This window comes from Sinohyriopsis cumingii, chromosome 16 (assembly GCF_028554795.1).
Source record: "Sinohyriopsis cumingii isolate HCF-2022 chromosome 16, ASM2855479v2, whole genome shotgun sequence".
Taxonomy (NCBI): domain Eukaryota; kingdom Metazoa; phylum Mollusca; class Bivalvia; order Unionida; family Unionidae; genus Sinohyriopsis; species Sinohyriopsis cumingii.
This window is the reverse complement of record NC_142976.1, coordinates 60,793,508-60,810,371: the sequence shown is the minus strand read 5'-3', so window position 1 is coordinate 60,810,371 and position 16,864 is coordinate 60,793,508. Positions and strand designations below refer to the sequence as shown.

The 16,864-nt window shown below is 37.5% G+C and overlaps 1 protein-coding gene across 7 annotated transcripts in view; it reads left to right on the top strand.

The window, feature by feature from the left end:
* The window catches only part of LOC149780537 (uncharacterized), a 93,781-nt gene that overhangs the window by 63,227 nt on the left and 13,690 nt on the right, over window positions 1-16,864 (top strand). For 3 of the 7 annotated variants that reach the window (XM_089937557.1, XM_089937551.1, XM_089937555.1), the window contains exons 9-12: window positions 663-713; window positions 6,523-6,630; window positions 9,294-9,353; window positions 13,495-13,611. In XM_089937557.1, coding sequence (XP_089793683.1) covers window positions 663-713; window positions 6,523-6,630; window positions 9,294-9,353; window positions 13,495-13,611 — 336 coding nt within the window. The remainder of the gene's footprint in view (window positions 1-662; window positions 714-6,522; window positions 6,631-9,293; window positions 9,354-13,494; window positions 13,612-16,864) is intronic. The other 4 variants (XM_089937552.1, XM_089937553.1, XM_089937556.1 and 1 more) reach the window with 4 other exon arrangements.

Below are 16,864 nucleotides of genomic sequence, written 5' to 3'. Positions count from 1 at the left end.
CGAGATGAATGTTAACGTCTCCAATTCAATGTGTTCACACACGTCTTTTTGTAGTCGAGGCATGTGGGTATCATCAAAGTCGTTGTATCCAGGACTTAATGTGCATCATGACCTGTGTCATAAGACAATTGATTTCGATTGCTACGGAGAGCAAATATTATTTTATCCGCGAGAGGACACGTATCTAAAACACTGGTTCGGCATATCAACATATGCCAAGGGTTGATGTGGAACGAAGTGGATCAACACTCTTTGGTTAACAACCCGTGTCTGTTCCAATTAATCTATTCATTTGAGCATCTATAATTTTGAAATCGATCAACATTTTTGTGGCCCTTTTGGTTGAAAATCAGTAATATACAAATCTTGCCGTTTCGGTCTTAAGGCTAGCGGAAAAAATGTCCTCAGATGTTGGCAAAGCATCAGATATAAAACAATATCGATCAAGTGGCAGGTACTGAGGATCAGTGGTGGCATTTTTTTAATCCAGATTCTAGAATTATTAGTGACCAGCCTCAAAGAGAAGGAAAAATATTAAATTGCAAGGAATTTATGACCTTTAGAAAAATGCTGATTTTTAACTTGTTGAACACAGCAAATAACAATTTCAGTATTATCGTGATGGTGTTCTACTGATGATAAGTTTCTCTAATTCATTACAGATCATGTGAACGATGACGCCAACAATGGCGGGTACCTTAGTGCTTTCAGTGGTAATAACACACACACACACACATTCGTGCGCGCGTCACTTCTTTTTTCCTTGTAAACACGCCCACCCAAAAAGCACCCTCATTCTTTTACCAACACGTTTGCCAGCTCAAAGAGAATACAAAATTATGCATGGAAGTACTGTCTTCATGTGTATTAGTAATGCGATTAAATTGCAGCAAGTTTAGTTGTGAACTTTAAGCTGGAAATGCAATAAATCAAGGCCAAGTAGATTAAAGCGCATACCACGAACTCGAAGCAAATAAAAACCTATATCAAGACAGCTCCCCTCTCCGCAAATTAAAACAAATATCAAGAGCTCCCCTCAAATTACAGCCCATATCAAGAGCTCCCCGCAAATTAAAGCATATGTCAACAGCTTCCCATAATCAAAAAGAGCATATAAAGAGCTCAAATTAAAGCACATATCAGGAGCTCCTTTGCAAAGGGTTGTTTCAGACCGAACCATTTCATTCATGTTGGTATACTGTTTTCACCTGCAGATTCAGATGAGTTCAACTTAGAACTGACACATGATTAATAAAAGAGAGTAACACATAACGACATAACAATATTTCCGTCATGTCACTACGATGTCTGCATTGTAGCAGTTTGTATGTCCAGCACTGGGACATCATGCCGCAGACATGTAGCATCATGTCACACCCAATCACGATGTTCTGACACAATGCCGACCAGTCCTAAAACTCACCTCTTAATGTTGAGCACCAAGCGAGGCAGTCGCAATACCATTTTTTACAAGTATTTGGTACGACGCGGCCAGGATTCGAACCCGCGATCCTTCGCATCCGCGGAGAACGTTCTAACCACTTAGGCATCGGAGCAGTATATGTAATGTGTAAGATTGGGTTTCTTTCTAGAACTTTGTTTTCATAAAACTTGGAGGAGGATAATATAAAAGCATAATAACATTTGTGTTAAGCAATTTTGCAAAAGTATCGACTTTCGAAAAGCTTGTAGGCTCTGATATAAATTTTATTCATTGTTTGGTTTGAAGAAAAACAAACCAAAACAAGAACAACACAACAACCCACCAGTAATTTGTATTAGTTTAAGTGATCAGTTATAGAAAAAAAAATATTTTTTTCATGTTCAGCGAATGTGGGATACCTAAGTGTCGATATTAGAATCTGTCTTATCATATTTTGAGCAGGATAGTTTTATAGGACCGAGAACCTCCACATATCGTGCAAAATCAGTGTACGGGTTGGATTACGTCTCAAAAAAGAAAACTTTGCAAAGGCACATACAAGAAAACTTGATATCAACCACCCAATGTAACTGTAATGCGATTTTATAGTGGTCATCAAAACATGGTTGATTATTACAGGAGCGCCAACAAAATTGTATGGGGGGGGGGGGGGGCCAAACAAGTAGTAGTTAGCTATTATGGACGTAGGGCACAACATGTTTAGAGTTGCCTCTATTTGAGCTGATATAAAAGAACCAAAGTTCTCTATTATACCATACAGTCAGAAAGTTCTTTAAGATGTTGCATGCATCGGCATAAATTAATACTACTTAACTTTGGTACTTCGTATATTTCTTAACAATAGACCGTTTCAAGTGACTAGAACATAAAAGTATTGTAAAACATGTTTTGTTTTTACAATTTTATGAGCCTTGGAAATTTTGCAAATCTGAAATTGAGTTATGGGAAGAATTTAGAATTTTGTTCATTTTCTTATTTTTAAATTATTGTCGTTATTTTTGTTGTTGTTGTTGTTGTTGCCCTTCTTCTTCTTCTTGGTATGACTTATTTGAATGAATTCAAATAATTGCGTGAAACCTATAATTGAATAGGCTAAGTTACCTTATGGTGTCTAAGACCGCTCCGGTGGCCTAGTGGTTACAGCGTCCGCCTCGGATGCGGGAGCTCGTGGGTTCGATCCCCGGCCGAATCATACCAAATGGCACTAACAGCTACCTCGCTAGGCGCTCAGCATTAAGAGGTTAGTGTTAGGACTGGTCGGCCTGGTGTCAGGGTAATGTGACTGGGTGGGACATCATGCTAAATGTCTGCGGCCCCAGTGCTAGACATCACTATAAACTGCCACAGTGTAGACATCGTAGCGATATGGCTGAAAAAATTTTTAATACTACGTTAAAAATCCAATCGATTAATGTTATCGCCATCATTCCCCTATACAAAATATGTTGATTTAATCGCATTAGGAAGAAAAATACAAAGCAATACTTTCAAATTTCCGAATCAACATGGTTTGACATATCGTGACTTCGTAGATATGCATGCCAGCACATAAGCACTGTTAGAATGCACAACATAATCAACAATTATCAGTTTGATTCGGCACCGGTCTGCGATTGACACCTTTTTATCCAACTGAAACTGCTTTAAAAAAATCCCCCCTCCCCTCCCCCTCTCCCCGCTTAGCCAGTGTCTCCATCCAACGTGAGCAGTTAACAAAGAAGAGTCGTGAGCCACTTGTTAAATGTGTTTAAATGTAAAATAATTTTTTTTGCCTTGGGATAATCAAAATAAAAAAAATGACCACTGGTAAATTCCGCTTTCCCGATTTTGCAATCACCATCTATTCCACGTCACCTTTTTGAATATGGGAGGATATTTCCTTATTTCAGCGTGTAGAGAGTTAGGGTACTAGCTAAGCTTTTGATATAGAATGTATTAGCTTTACCTACAATTGTACTGCTTCATAAAACAAAAATACCCTCGAGTCCCTGTGCCATAGGCTGTATATCACTGAATCGCATATTATTCAACGATTGTAACCATATTTCTAAAATAAATGGAGATGACAACATGCTATAATTGTGGAACTGAAAAGTCACCATACCGAATATAATGACTAAAAACCTGATATTAAGGTTGTAGAGACTATCTAATTATAAAGCTGTTTGACTGGGGGAGATCAAAAGCGTATTATGTTATTGAAGAATGGGATGATTACACAAGTGCGTGTCATTTGTAGAACAATTATAAACATGCGTGTGCTAATGTGCAGAATAGTTATAAATATATATTTCTTCGAGCATGCTAAAACAAAGGCACACGCAAAAATGAACAGGAAAATTAACCATACATTCAAAACTGGATAGAAACAATAATAACTGAATATATAAATATTGTGATTGTGATAATCAACCAAAGCAAAACGAGCATGGTTACAAACAATACATGTGATTTAGTCTATGATCTGATTCAGTAAGGCGAATGAATGATTTATCAACTGTCAGCTTTTTCATTCTTACTTTCTCTGTATCACATGTTCCTGGACAATATTGATATTTGATCGCCGAGCCACTTCCTGAAAACAAAAAGGGAATCCCGAGCCTCTGGACCACAGTGGTATTTCAAAGTTAAAACACTTGTGAAAATAAACCATTTGATAGACAGATTTCTGTGAAAAAAATTCTTAGATACACCAGGCTAGACTTAATTTACCAATTGTACTAAAGAAGAAAGATAACAAAAATTAGAACGACTCAATAAAAAAAGACTCAGAAAAGGTCATCTCTATGTCCCAATCTGTATCTACGGGATTTTTTATTACCATAATGGTATTTCACTGCTGTCTCACTTTCCGTACCAGGCGTGAAAAAAAAAAAAAAAAAAAAAAAAGTTCATTTTTGAGTCTCCGGCTCACAATGATGTTTCAGAGCCGCACTACTTTTATTCTACTGCTTTAAAACAAAGAAGTAATGTGCCATAGTGATATTTCAGAGTTGAACAGTGTTTCTGGATCATTAGGATATTTCAGAGCTGGACTTCTTTCATTATTACCGTGTAAAAACAAACAATAAATTCAGAGAGTGGCCATGTCCCTGTGCCAAATTGTTATTTCAGAGCTGGATTGCAATCCGTCCTGCTGCGCACAAAGAAAAATACCATCGAGTCCCTGGGCCATAGTGCTATTTCAGCGCTGGACCAAAGTGATAGTTCATAATTGGACTTTTTTTTCCCATGCTACTACGTGAGAACCAACACACCATCAAGTTTCTGGATGATAGTGATATTTCACAGATGGACCTCTTTCCATATCATTAGGTGAAAGCGAATAAAATACCATTGAGGTCTTCATTCATATTGTTTAGGTGGTGCTCTACAGTTTTGTATTTAGCATAAGGTTAGATTTTAAAGAAAAAGATATATTCTGGTTTTCATCACTGGTTACACTGGCTGTTTGAAAAAAGACCTTGTATATCTTGGGTATTGTTAAGTAACTTTAAATTACCTTTAGGTTGGTCTATGATTTATGGGTATGATTTGGGTAATGGAGTATTTAGCTTGATCTTACTTCAGATCTGCAACTATCCAGAAACTGCTAGCTCCGCTTGGCCATTTTTACTTCCTAGACTACTAGATAAATTGTGTACTTTAGACTAATTTATGCTGATTTTTCCAGCAACATGGGGCAGACATTTAGGTTAGCTGTATGCGTAAATAATGTACAAGTTCAACAAGTACGATATACAATGACATTTCAGCCGCATTACATCAAAGTAACATAGAAGAATACAAGCATGCACTTCATCTTGCATGTTGCAAAAGCAAACAACGTAACATCTGTAGAGCGCCCCTTATATGGAAGACCAGTGGCAGCCAGACATTTTTGACAAGCAAGCATATTAAGGATACGACAATTGATACAGATACACTTTGATGTACTCGATGAATGAAAAAAATATGATGAGACGTTTAGCAGTTGGAAACAAGTAGGGTATATCACTGCATTAACGTAAATGTCAGAAGCTTAAATCATAGAGAAAGTTAAACAAAATTCAAAGCTATTGAGCTTCTAGAATGTGATAGCTGTGGGGAAACATCACAAAAACATGAAGGGATTTCAGCATACGCATTGTACGAATTTGTACTGATCACGAAAAATAAGGGCTAAAAGTACATCCATTTCAAAATACCATATTTAGTCAACCAATTGGTACAGTTGAAAGGACACCACAAAGGATATGTAAAGAAACGATCAAGCTTACGGGATCTTGAGCGACATAAATTATAATATTGAACAAGACAAAAGGCGAGGAAAACCAGAGACACGCTGATGTGATAATTAGAACATTTACACCTTTTTTCTTCAGAGTTAATTCCAAGAATATATATCAAGGGTTCACACTCGATCACTCGATGAACTACGCAGAACATATATCAGTTATTCACACTCGATCACTCGATGAACCACGCAGAATATATATATCAGTTATTCACACTTGATCACTCGATGAACTACGCAGAATATATATATATGTCAGTTATTCACACTCGATCACTCGATGAACTACGCAGAATATATATCAGTTATTCACACTCGATCACTTGATGAACTACGCAGAATATATATCAGTTATTCACACTCGATCACTCGATGAACTACGCAGAATATATATCAGTTATTCACACTCGATCACTAGATGAACTACGCAGAATATATATCAAGGATTCACACTCGATCACTCGATGAACTACGCAGAACATATATCAGTTATTCACACTCGATCACTTGATGAACTACGCAGAATATATATCAATTATTCACACTCGATCACTGATCAACTACGCACTTTTCTTCGACTACGTTCAGCTTTAACTTTTGTGAACGTTATACGGAACAATAAGGATGTTGCCTTGTCTTGTATTTCTACCAACGAAAAGCCCGATTAATATAATGAAATTGTAATAGACAACCCCGAGTGAACACTTTGTTTGGGCATAATTCTCCAATAGTTATTCAATGCATATTTGTGTACATATTTGATTATGTCCCTTAAAAGACAAATTAAATTTCTTTGTTTTAGTTCGAAAGAAGGCGGGTCGAACTAGATGTAAAATGACGGACGATGATGATCCTAACCAAAGCTTAAACAAAAGTCACATTTTATCAGCAGATGATAAAAGTTATCTGTGTAAGAAGTTAAATGGATTTTATTCTTGCCTGCATGACGTACTGAAATGCGAATAATAGCAATTAACTTCTTGATGCTGGCTTACATTTATCTTGATATTGCTTCGCCTATTCCATCAGTATATGATTATCTTTGCACACGATCATGCGCAGCAATACTGACGCCTTGCATTAAATTTTTTGTTGCTACACACACACACACACACATTTGCACGTATTATAAATTCATGCATATACTTTAGATGAGGCAGTCCATTTGTTACACACAATTTTAGGAATATTTGTATTCAATAAATGGATGAAATCACTATTTCGATGTTTTTTCATTCAATATTTTAAAACAGTATCATCACCGTATCTTTTCGAATTGTTTCAGGACAAAATATTCCATGGATTATTTATTTTCGAAATAGACGTAACACAGTAGGCACAATGAATTATTAAATGTACGTCTTGGTAAAGAACATTTCATACAGGTTAGAGATTTTTAATTCGTACTCTACGGAGATTCGAATCCAGGTCCGCGGGTAAACGGCACCCATCGCCTTGCCTGCACACACGAGCCCATATTCCCTCACGACTAAGTACACATCACCAAAAGGTGATGCAACTCAATCGGTGTTGTATGCACTCGTGTGTAGCAGACACTCGCATGACGACCTAGTAATTAATGGTTATGTATCTACAGAGTCATTCCTGATTCCTAAGAAAGAAATCAATGTATATAGAATTATAGAGAATAATAAATATACACCAGACAAAACGGAAAGTGCTTTCCCTGGGATGGTATTATTCTGCCTACTATTATCAAGCATTCTTCTGTAGAATCCTGGGATAGCACTTTCCGTTCTGTCTGGTGTATATTCATAATTCTCTCTCTCTCTCTCTCTCTCTCTCTCTCTCTCTCTCTCTCTATATATATATATATATATATATATATTAAACTGGTGGGAAGATAAATTAATAAATGAAAATGTTTGTGGCAATATACTCTCTTTCTTTCTTTTAATGTTTTAATCTGCAATCCTTCATGTAAAGAATTGCGTTTCCTTTCTCATCTGTGCAATTTAGATATATAATCCTTCATGTCTATAATTGTGTTTTCATCCACTTCTCTGCAATTTGTATCTTTAATACTTCTTGCATATAACTGCGTTTACATTCTCGTCTGTGCAATTTAGATATGTATTCATTCAAGTATATAATTGCGTTTCCATCCTCCTCTATGGAATTTTGATATGTAATCCTTCATGTATATAATTAAATTTCCATCCTCCTTGATGCAACTTTGATCTGTAATCCTTCATGTCTATCATTGTGTTTCCATCCTCCTCTATGCAATTTTGATCTGTAATCCTTCATGTCTATAATTGTGATTCCATCCTCCTCTATGCAGTTTTGATCAGTAATCCTGCATGAATATAATTGTGTTTCCATCCTCCTCTATGCAATTTTGATCTGTAATCCTTCGTGTATATAATTGTGTTTCCGTCCTCCTCTGTGCAATTTTGATCTGTAATCCTTCATGTCTATAATTGTGTTTCCATCCTCCTTTATGCAACTTTCATCTGCAATCCTTTATGTATATTACCGCTCCATGGGCCTAGTGGTTCGACCGTCCACCTTGCATGCGGGAGGTTGTGGGTTCGATCCCCGACCGAGTCATCCAAAGACTTACAAAAATGGTACTAACAGCTGCATCGCTTGGTGCGCAGCATTAAGCGTTAGTGTTAGGACTGATCGGCCTGGTGTCAGAATAATGTGACTGGGTTGAACATCATGCTACATGTCTGCGGCATGATGCCCCAGTGCTAGACATCACTATAAACTGGCAAAGTGCAGACGTAGCGATATGACACAAATATTGTTAAAGCTACGTTAAAAAACAAATCACACACACACACACACACACCTTGTATGTATGTATGTATGTATGTATGTATGTTTTTATGTATGTATGTATGTATGTATGTATGTATGTATGTGCATGCGTGCGTGCGTGCGTACGTTCGTGCGTGCATGTATATATGTATATATGCTTTTTGCATGTATGTATGTATATATGTTTCTTTGCATGTATGTATATATGTATGTATGTATGTATGCATGTATGTATGTATGTATGTATGTATGTATGCATGTATGCATGTATGTATGTATGTATGCATGTGTGCATGTATATATGCATGTATGCATGTATGTATGTACGTTCGTGCGTGCATGTATGTATATATGTGTGTGTATGTATGTATGTGTGTATGTATGTATGTATGTATGTGCATGCGTGCGTGCGTGCGTACGTTCGTGCGTGCATGTATATATGCTTTTTGCATGTATGTATGTATATATGTTTCTTTGCATGTATGTATATATGTATGTATGTATGTATGCATGTATGTATGTATGCATGTGTGCATGTATATATGCATGTATGCATGTATGTATGTATGTATGTATGTATGTATGTATGTATGTGTGTGTGCGTGTGTGTGTGTTTGTGTGTGTGTGTGTGTACTTACGTACGTACGTAAGGATGGATGGATGGATGCATGCATGTAGGTATGTATGGGGCATGTACATACATGTGATTGGGCAGAGATAAATGAATCTATGGATCGATGTATGGAAGGAGGAATAAATGTTATATATTAATTTCTTTTTCAGCTGTTACAGATTCCACGTGCGAATTAAAATTGGAAAAGAAGGAAGAAAGTCCATACCTTAGTATGTAATAGCGTGTACATATTTCTTTCTACACTATAACGTACTTTTTTCAATTCATCATATGTATGTATATATACAATAACACGTTATCCATTATGTCCCTCGTTAGCATTTCATATCTTCATACAAGCCATATAGATACATTAACGCATTAGATGTTGCTGTGTGTTCTGTAAATTAGAAAAACACTATAACATCGCTAACTGGTTTTGTTTCTGTGAGAACGACGTGAGTGGCTGGTCAGGCCAGTTTGTGCTCTGAAGTGTCTGTGGCACACTTGACACGAGATGCCACTTGGCCTTTGCTTGATCAATAGAGGACGTGATGCAATCCTGATATTTTCTCTGCTCGCGCCTCTGCGCTGCCTTTGCAAATATCCTGTGTTTAAAGTCTGTAGCTCCAGTATGGATGATACACCGTTTGTTGGAGTGATCCGGTGTGAGATCTTCATCAGGTTCATGGTCAGTGTCGAGGGGTTTCGAGGATGACTTGTGGAATCTTTGAAGTGTTTCTTCTGACCACCTTGAGATTACTTTCCATCCTTCAACTCGCCATAGAAGATCTTCTTTGGTAGTCGTTCTTCTGATGACTTGACCTGCCCATCTCAACTGTGATTTCATCATCAGACTGTGAATGCGTCAAATCGCTACCGATGTGAGAACCTCAATGCCTATGACCATATCTCGCTATATTATCCTCATCAGTTTCCTCAGGCAGCCCATGTGAAAATAAGTCAGCTTTTTAGCATGGCGTGTGTACACAACATCCATGTTTTTCCAACAAACAGCAAGATCGGTAATACAAAAACTTTGTAGACATTCAGTTTTGTTTGTAGACTGGTCTCTCAGCTCCTACAAACGTGCACGAAGTCTGTGAAAGGCAATATTGCTTTAGCAAGTCTGGGTTGATTTCATCATCGATACGGACTGCACATGATAGCATTCTACCAGGATAGGCGACATTGTCTACTGATATGAAGATTTGGCAATTTACTGTAATGGTAGGTTCCACGTAAGTCTTTCCTGGTGAGGTTGCAGCATCACCTCTGCCTTCTCGATACAGATTTTGAGACCGAAAATGTCAGAAGCTGAATGGTCCATACTGTCTTATATGTCAGACTTAGATTTTAAATTCAGGGAACAGTCGTCAGCAAATAGGTCACGAACAATCACTTCTTGGAACTTCATCTTCGTCTTTAGTCTCCTCGGATTAAAGAACTTGCCGTCACTCCAGTTTCTGGCGCCGTTCCCAGAATCGTAGTCATCGAAGGTATCAGTAAGCATGCCATATAACGTCATGCTGTAGAGTGTTGGGGCCAACACATAGACTTGACTGACTCCATTTGGGGACTGGGCATAGTTCAGATGCCACGATGGGATGGATATTCAACTTTTGCTGTAATCTGCAAAAGACCGAGACTGCTGACTGTGTCAAAATCATCTTTCAGGTCATTTGAATCTCTTGTACAGGTTTCAGTTCTGTTACTGGCATATCTCCTGGAGGTAACGAGCTGCTTAAGCCATGTATGTGGCCACATGTCCTTTCCTGAAGCTAGACATAATATCCCTCAACTCTCTGTCTGTTTCTGTCTGTCTGTCTGTCTCTGTCTCACTCTCTCTGGCAGGAGCCTTCGATCGATGGGATGCATAAAACAATTCAACAGAGTTCTAGTGAGGTAATTTGGTGGCTACTGAAAGCAAGGAGATGCCCCGCTGGTTGTCGCAGAATTGTCTATTGCCTTTCTTCTTGTTCAAGCGGAAGCGTCCTTGTACTCATGGGGTGTAGTTCCCTGTATCTAAGTTGACTGAAAAAGTTCAGTCAGTTTCTGCCCAAGCGCAGGCCTCCAGCTTTGTATATATCTTCAGTTGTAGCATCTGCTCCAGGTGCTTGGTCATTTGACAGCAGGTCAATTGCTTTCACCGGCTCAGTCAGCGTTGGAGGTTCAGCAAATGTTATGTTGATTTCCACTTGAGGCAGTCGTCCAATTACCTCCTCCCTGATAGATCACTCTGACTGAGGATGTTGTTAAAGTTGGTCATAAACTAGGTAACAGAAAAACGTAGAACCAACAAGTTTTGTAAAACTTAGCAAATAATTTAATTATCAAAGTTGTAAATTAAAATGAGAGGAACTTATAATATTATGAAGTGAATCCAAAATAATCATTAAAGACTTATATTAAAGCCCAAAAGAATGAACATATCCGTATAAATTTCAGGACCGGAAATGTACTGGTCCATCAAAAATCATGACGTTGTTAAAATGGCGTTATTCAGAACTCCTTTTAATAATTCACAATAGTTCAATAATAATAGTATAGTCCAAACAATGAGCACTTTCTATTTCCCTGAACAGTGCACACAAATGTTTTTCCTCCCAAATAATATCGCAGTAAAACATAAAACACGTATGCAGATTTGATGATACAACAGGGACACATGAAATAAAAATGACCCCAAATAAAGATGAAATCTGGTTGTTTAGTTCTCTTCGTATATACAGTACATTCTATTACGACTATATTTCACAACCAACCCCCACCTGAAAAATCATGCTACTCATTCTGATGTTTCAAATTAACTATTCATGTGACCCAGTAAGAATTAGCTTAATTATTCTAAGATACCACCTGACCGATCCGTCCAGTAGGAAAAGGGCTCAGTCTCTTGAAAGCGTTTTTCTTATTAATAGCGGTCAAGATGCATATAAGCGTCTGTGTATAGATCCTACGCAATTTTGCGTTCTTTAGAATCTTAGGACAGACCCAGTACACATACGCCACAAAATAAAGATATCTGTACAACTTACAGCCATGAATAAAAATTACACCTGAATTTCACAGCTGAGTTTGCCAATCCGGAGCAAGGTGATGTTTCTTTTTATTTTGAAATCACAAAACAAAGAAGGTACGCCACTTTGGCTTGTTAAAAAGTGTTGGAGATAATTGTATCGTCTGTCTTTCCGTCTGTTTGGCTTGTTAAAAAGTGTTGGAGATAATTGTATCGTCTGTCTTTCCGTCTGTCTGTCCGTAACTATATCTGTTCCTAAACCGCTGCGTGGAAATTCACGAAACTTTGTAGAATGTTGCCTACGTGGTGACCATCTGTGGAGCGGATATGATCTGTGGGCCGGGTATGATCTTGTGGGCCTTTCCTTTGGTGTCCACGTGAGGCAGTCAAAGTTCATCTATAAACAAATTGCAATTTCAGTGAACATTTTCAATAATCTTTGATCGAAATTTGGATAAACCTTTATCGTAATAGGAAACGTAAGATACGTCATTAAATTTAGGGTATGACTCTTGAATCATGTCGATGAGGGGAGACGGTTTCAGGGTCAATGGTATTCTCACAACGTATGGTTTGTTTGTATACCCATATAGATTTTAAAAACAGAAGGCATCGAGGATATAAAAATGTGTTAAAACTTAGTCTATTCATTCACTGATTTATAAGTTCTAACCTGAACGTCACTTGGGGGTCCCAGACACTGTCGATTTGTTGGCGTTTCGAATCGAATGGAATTTTCTTTAGCAACAGGGTCACCATATTTATTACATGGCTCTGTTTCTAAGCAAAATATGTAATGTAGTTTTTTATAATTTCAATAATTTATTACATTTTGGAGTTACATCTCTTTGAACCCATGTATACAAGAGGTCTTTCTTTTATTTGTTCAATATTGTTTCAGAAGTATGATAAATAGACATTGCACATATTGGACGCAGACGACACAAACTGTTTTGAAATGGACTATTCTAGAAACCATAAGAATAAGAACAGCAAGCAGTCTGTCTGCTTATTTCAATCGGAAACTTCCGTTTGCTTTGAAACGCCAATAAGTCGACAGTGTTAGGGACCCCTTGGCAACAATCCGGTTAGAAATTATAAACCAATGAATGAAATGACTTTTTTCGGGGGTGGGGGTTACAAACAAAAGAGAGGGTGTCCGAATACTATATTAAAGGTATCACGACATTAGCTCCAGTGTATCGTTGCAAATAAGTATTCCATCATAAATAAATATTGCTCATCTCGTTGTTATCGGCTTTTAAATACTTACATATCCTGTTTAAATATTCATTTGATTTTTGTAACATATGTCGCACAACTACCAGATGACCTATTTTGTTAATCACTAGGTATGGACTCCGGTCATGCAAAAGAAACCAAATCCGACGATGACGGTGCTGATCAAACATCGCAGACAGACGCACAACATCTATCTCATGGTAGGGAAAATAATTCAGTTTCATTAGGTAATTTAAAACAAACAACAGAAAAACTTTGTTTTTGTTCATGCTTTTGTCTTACACTCTATTGTTTTTGTTCATGCTTTTGTCTTACACTCTATTGCTTTTGTTTTTCATTTTTCGATGCCCTCGTGAGCATAGTCATATGATATTCTATCAAAAATAGAATAAGCCAATGTAGTTTTAATAAGGGGTGAATACAAGTTTCTCGGTACAGGGTAGAGGGACGGATCCAGGATTTTCCTGAAGGTCGAATTTTGAGAAGAAAATAGTTTTGTTCAATTTAAATGGCTAATTGTCGCTGAAAAGTGCACTTATTTTGGGAGAAAAGATGATTCAAAACAGTACTTCTTCCATCCACTTAGGTGTGTCACAAGCGTAACGCGTCAAGTTTTCTCTCTTCATTCAGGGTCTATTGTAATCAAGCGACTGAGATTCTTATATTTATCTCCTAATCATAGTGGCCGTAAGACTCTATTTCCAACCAGTCAAGATCCGCTAGGACCATGTGTGTCCCTAAAACATGTTCGAATTTACGAGTGAAATATTTTATTTCAGCGCACCTTTTCGTCTTAATTCGTTGATTGATTTCATCATTTGTAAAATTGTACTTTTACTTCAGTTTCACGCAGAGCATATTTAATAAAATTATTTAAATGTTTGACATTAAAATGATTTAGTTATCAGCAACATGCTTTTTCCAGGAGCAACCATTACTTTTATGACTATGGAAATGGATCGGTTACAAATCGTTATATTAAAACTAAAATCGCTAAATGGCCTAACACGTAAACATGGGTAGGGGGAAGGCATTAAAGTTCTGACTATTAGTGTGGTTTACAAGAGAAGCCTGACAATCTTTGAAACCATAAAAGCATCTAGAATGTTTGAATCTGACAAAAAATTACATTCGTATTCAGGATGGCGTTGATATTAATAGGAGAGTACCATAAAAACGATAGAAATATTTTAATGTTTTTTTTTGTTACGTCATTGGTATTAGTGTTCTAATTTGACATTTTTACGTCATTGGTATTAGTATTCTCCTTCGACATTTTTACGTCATTGTCATGTTCCTATGTTACGTCACACACATATCTACAGATGTCCGGTTTGCTGAACGAACAACTGCAAGTCATTTTATAGAACGTTATATTGCCTTTCGATTATTTTTAGATTTTGGACCGTTCCGGTGGCCTAAATGCTTAGTGTGAACGCCTCGTATGTGGAAGGCCGCGGGTCAGAACCCCGGCCGAGTCATACCAAAGACTATAAAAATGGTACTAGCAGATGCCTCGCTTGGCGTTCAGCATTAAGAGGTTAGTGTAAAGACTCGTCATACTGGTGTTCCGATCATGTGACTGGGTGGGACATGATGCTACATGTCTGCGGCATGATCCTCAGCTGCTTGATATCACCATAAACTGCCACACTTACAGACATCGTAGCGATATGGCTAAAAAAATTGTTAAAGCTTCGTCAAAAATCCAAATCACACACACACACACACACACACACACACACACACACACACACACACACACACATACACACACACTCCTCAGATTTGTTCACGGGTTCTAGAAAGAGAATTATAATAAAATATTCAAGAATTTGCAGATATAAAAAACACCACTGGTGTTTTTACCGATTCGTCTTCCTAAACGTTATGACGAGACTGGAGTCGTGTGTTTGGTTAGTGTGCATGCAGTACAAGGAAATCTTATATCTATATGAATTCATTAATAATAAAGCCAAATAATATCAGAATTAGGGCTAATATCGCTCATAATGGTATTTAATTCTACACCGTCTAATACAAGTCAGTTAACATTGTTTTTGTTTTTTTCGGCAATGCGTAGTCATACAAATCAGCAATATCCCAGATTTTGCTGTCGGCATCTTGCTCTATTTCAGGTTACTTCTCAATTATAAACGCTTATATTTAAATTCTTTGTGCGTCAGACTGGTCATGAATATTGAATCTTATACGATCTGATGCAGGGGTCTCGGCATCTGGTCATGAATATCGAATCCTATACGATCTGATTCAGGGGTCTCGTCATCTGGTCATGAATATTGAATCCTATACCATCTGATGCAGGGGTCTCGTCATCTGGTCATGAATATTGAATCCTATACGATCTGATGCAGGAGTCTCGGCATCTGGTCATGCATATTGAATCTTATACGATCTGATGCAGGAGTCTCGGCATCTGGTCATGAATATTGAATCCTATACGATCTGATGCAGGAGTCTCGCCATCTGGTCATGAATACTGAATCCTATACGATCTGATGCAGGGGTCTCGTCATCTGGTCATGAATATTGAATCTTATACGATCTGGTGCAGGGGTCTCGTCATCTGGTCATGAATATTGAATCCTATACGATCTGATGCAGGGGTCTCGTCATCTGGTCATGAATATTGAATTCTATACGATCTGATGCACGGGTCTCGGCATCTGGTCATGAATATTGAATCCTATACGATCTGATGCAGGGGTCTCGTCATCTGGTCATGAATATTGAATCCTATACGATCTGTTGCAGGGGTCTCGACATCTTGCTCTATTTCAGGCTACTTCTCAATTATAAGCGTTCATCATTTAAATTCTTTATACATTATCATACAGGTTAGATAATTTTTAATTCGTTCTCTACGGAGATTCGAACCAAAGTCCGCGGGTAAACGGCACCCATCGCCTTGCCTGCACACACGAGCCTATATTGCATCATCACTAAGCACACATCACTAAAAAATGATGCAACTAAGTCGGTGTTATATGCACTCATGTGTAGCAAACACATTTGCATGAGTACCCAAAATTAGTTCTCATCTATCTACACAGTCATTCATGATTCCTATATATTAGCTTATATAGTAAACTGTTATCAGTTCTTTCCCTCAGACCTATACAAACACACACAACCATAAGTCAACGATAGGAGTATGAACAATGTATATAGACGTTGATGAGTACCGCATATGCTCCCAAAAAGTCAGATCCAATTGTAAACAGAACAGATTAAGATCTGCTGTCGTTTGACTCTAAATTTCAATTTTAAGTAGACCAAAGCGAGATTTTCTAAACAAATGTCGAGAGCAGGACGAAGTTCCAAAATCGCTGTGTGCATATTTGTTTTTTTTTTACTGTTTATTGATGAATCTACGGTTGTGTATTTATGCTGAAATAAAGCATAGATTCAATTACTTTGTTTCTTGAAATGCATTCTTTTTTATTATTAAGCTGTTGG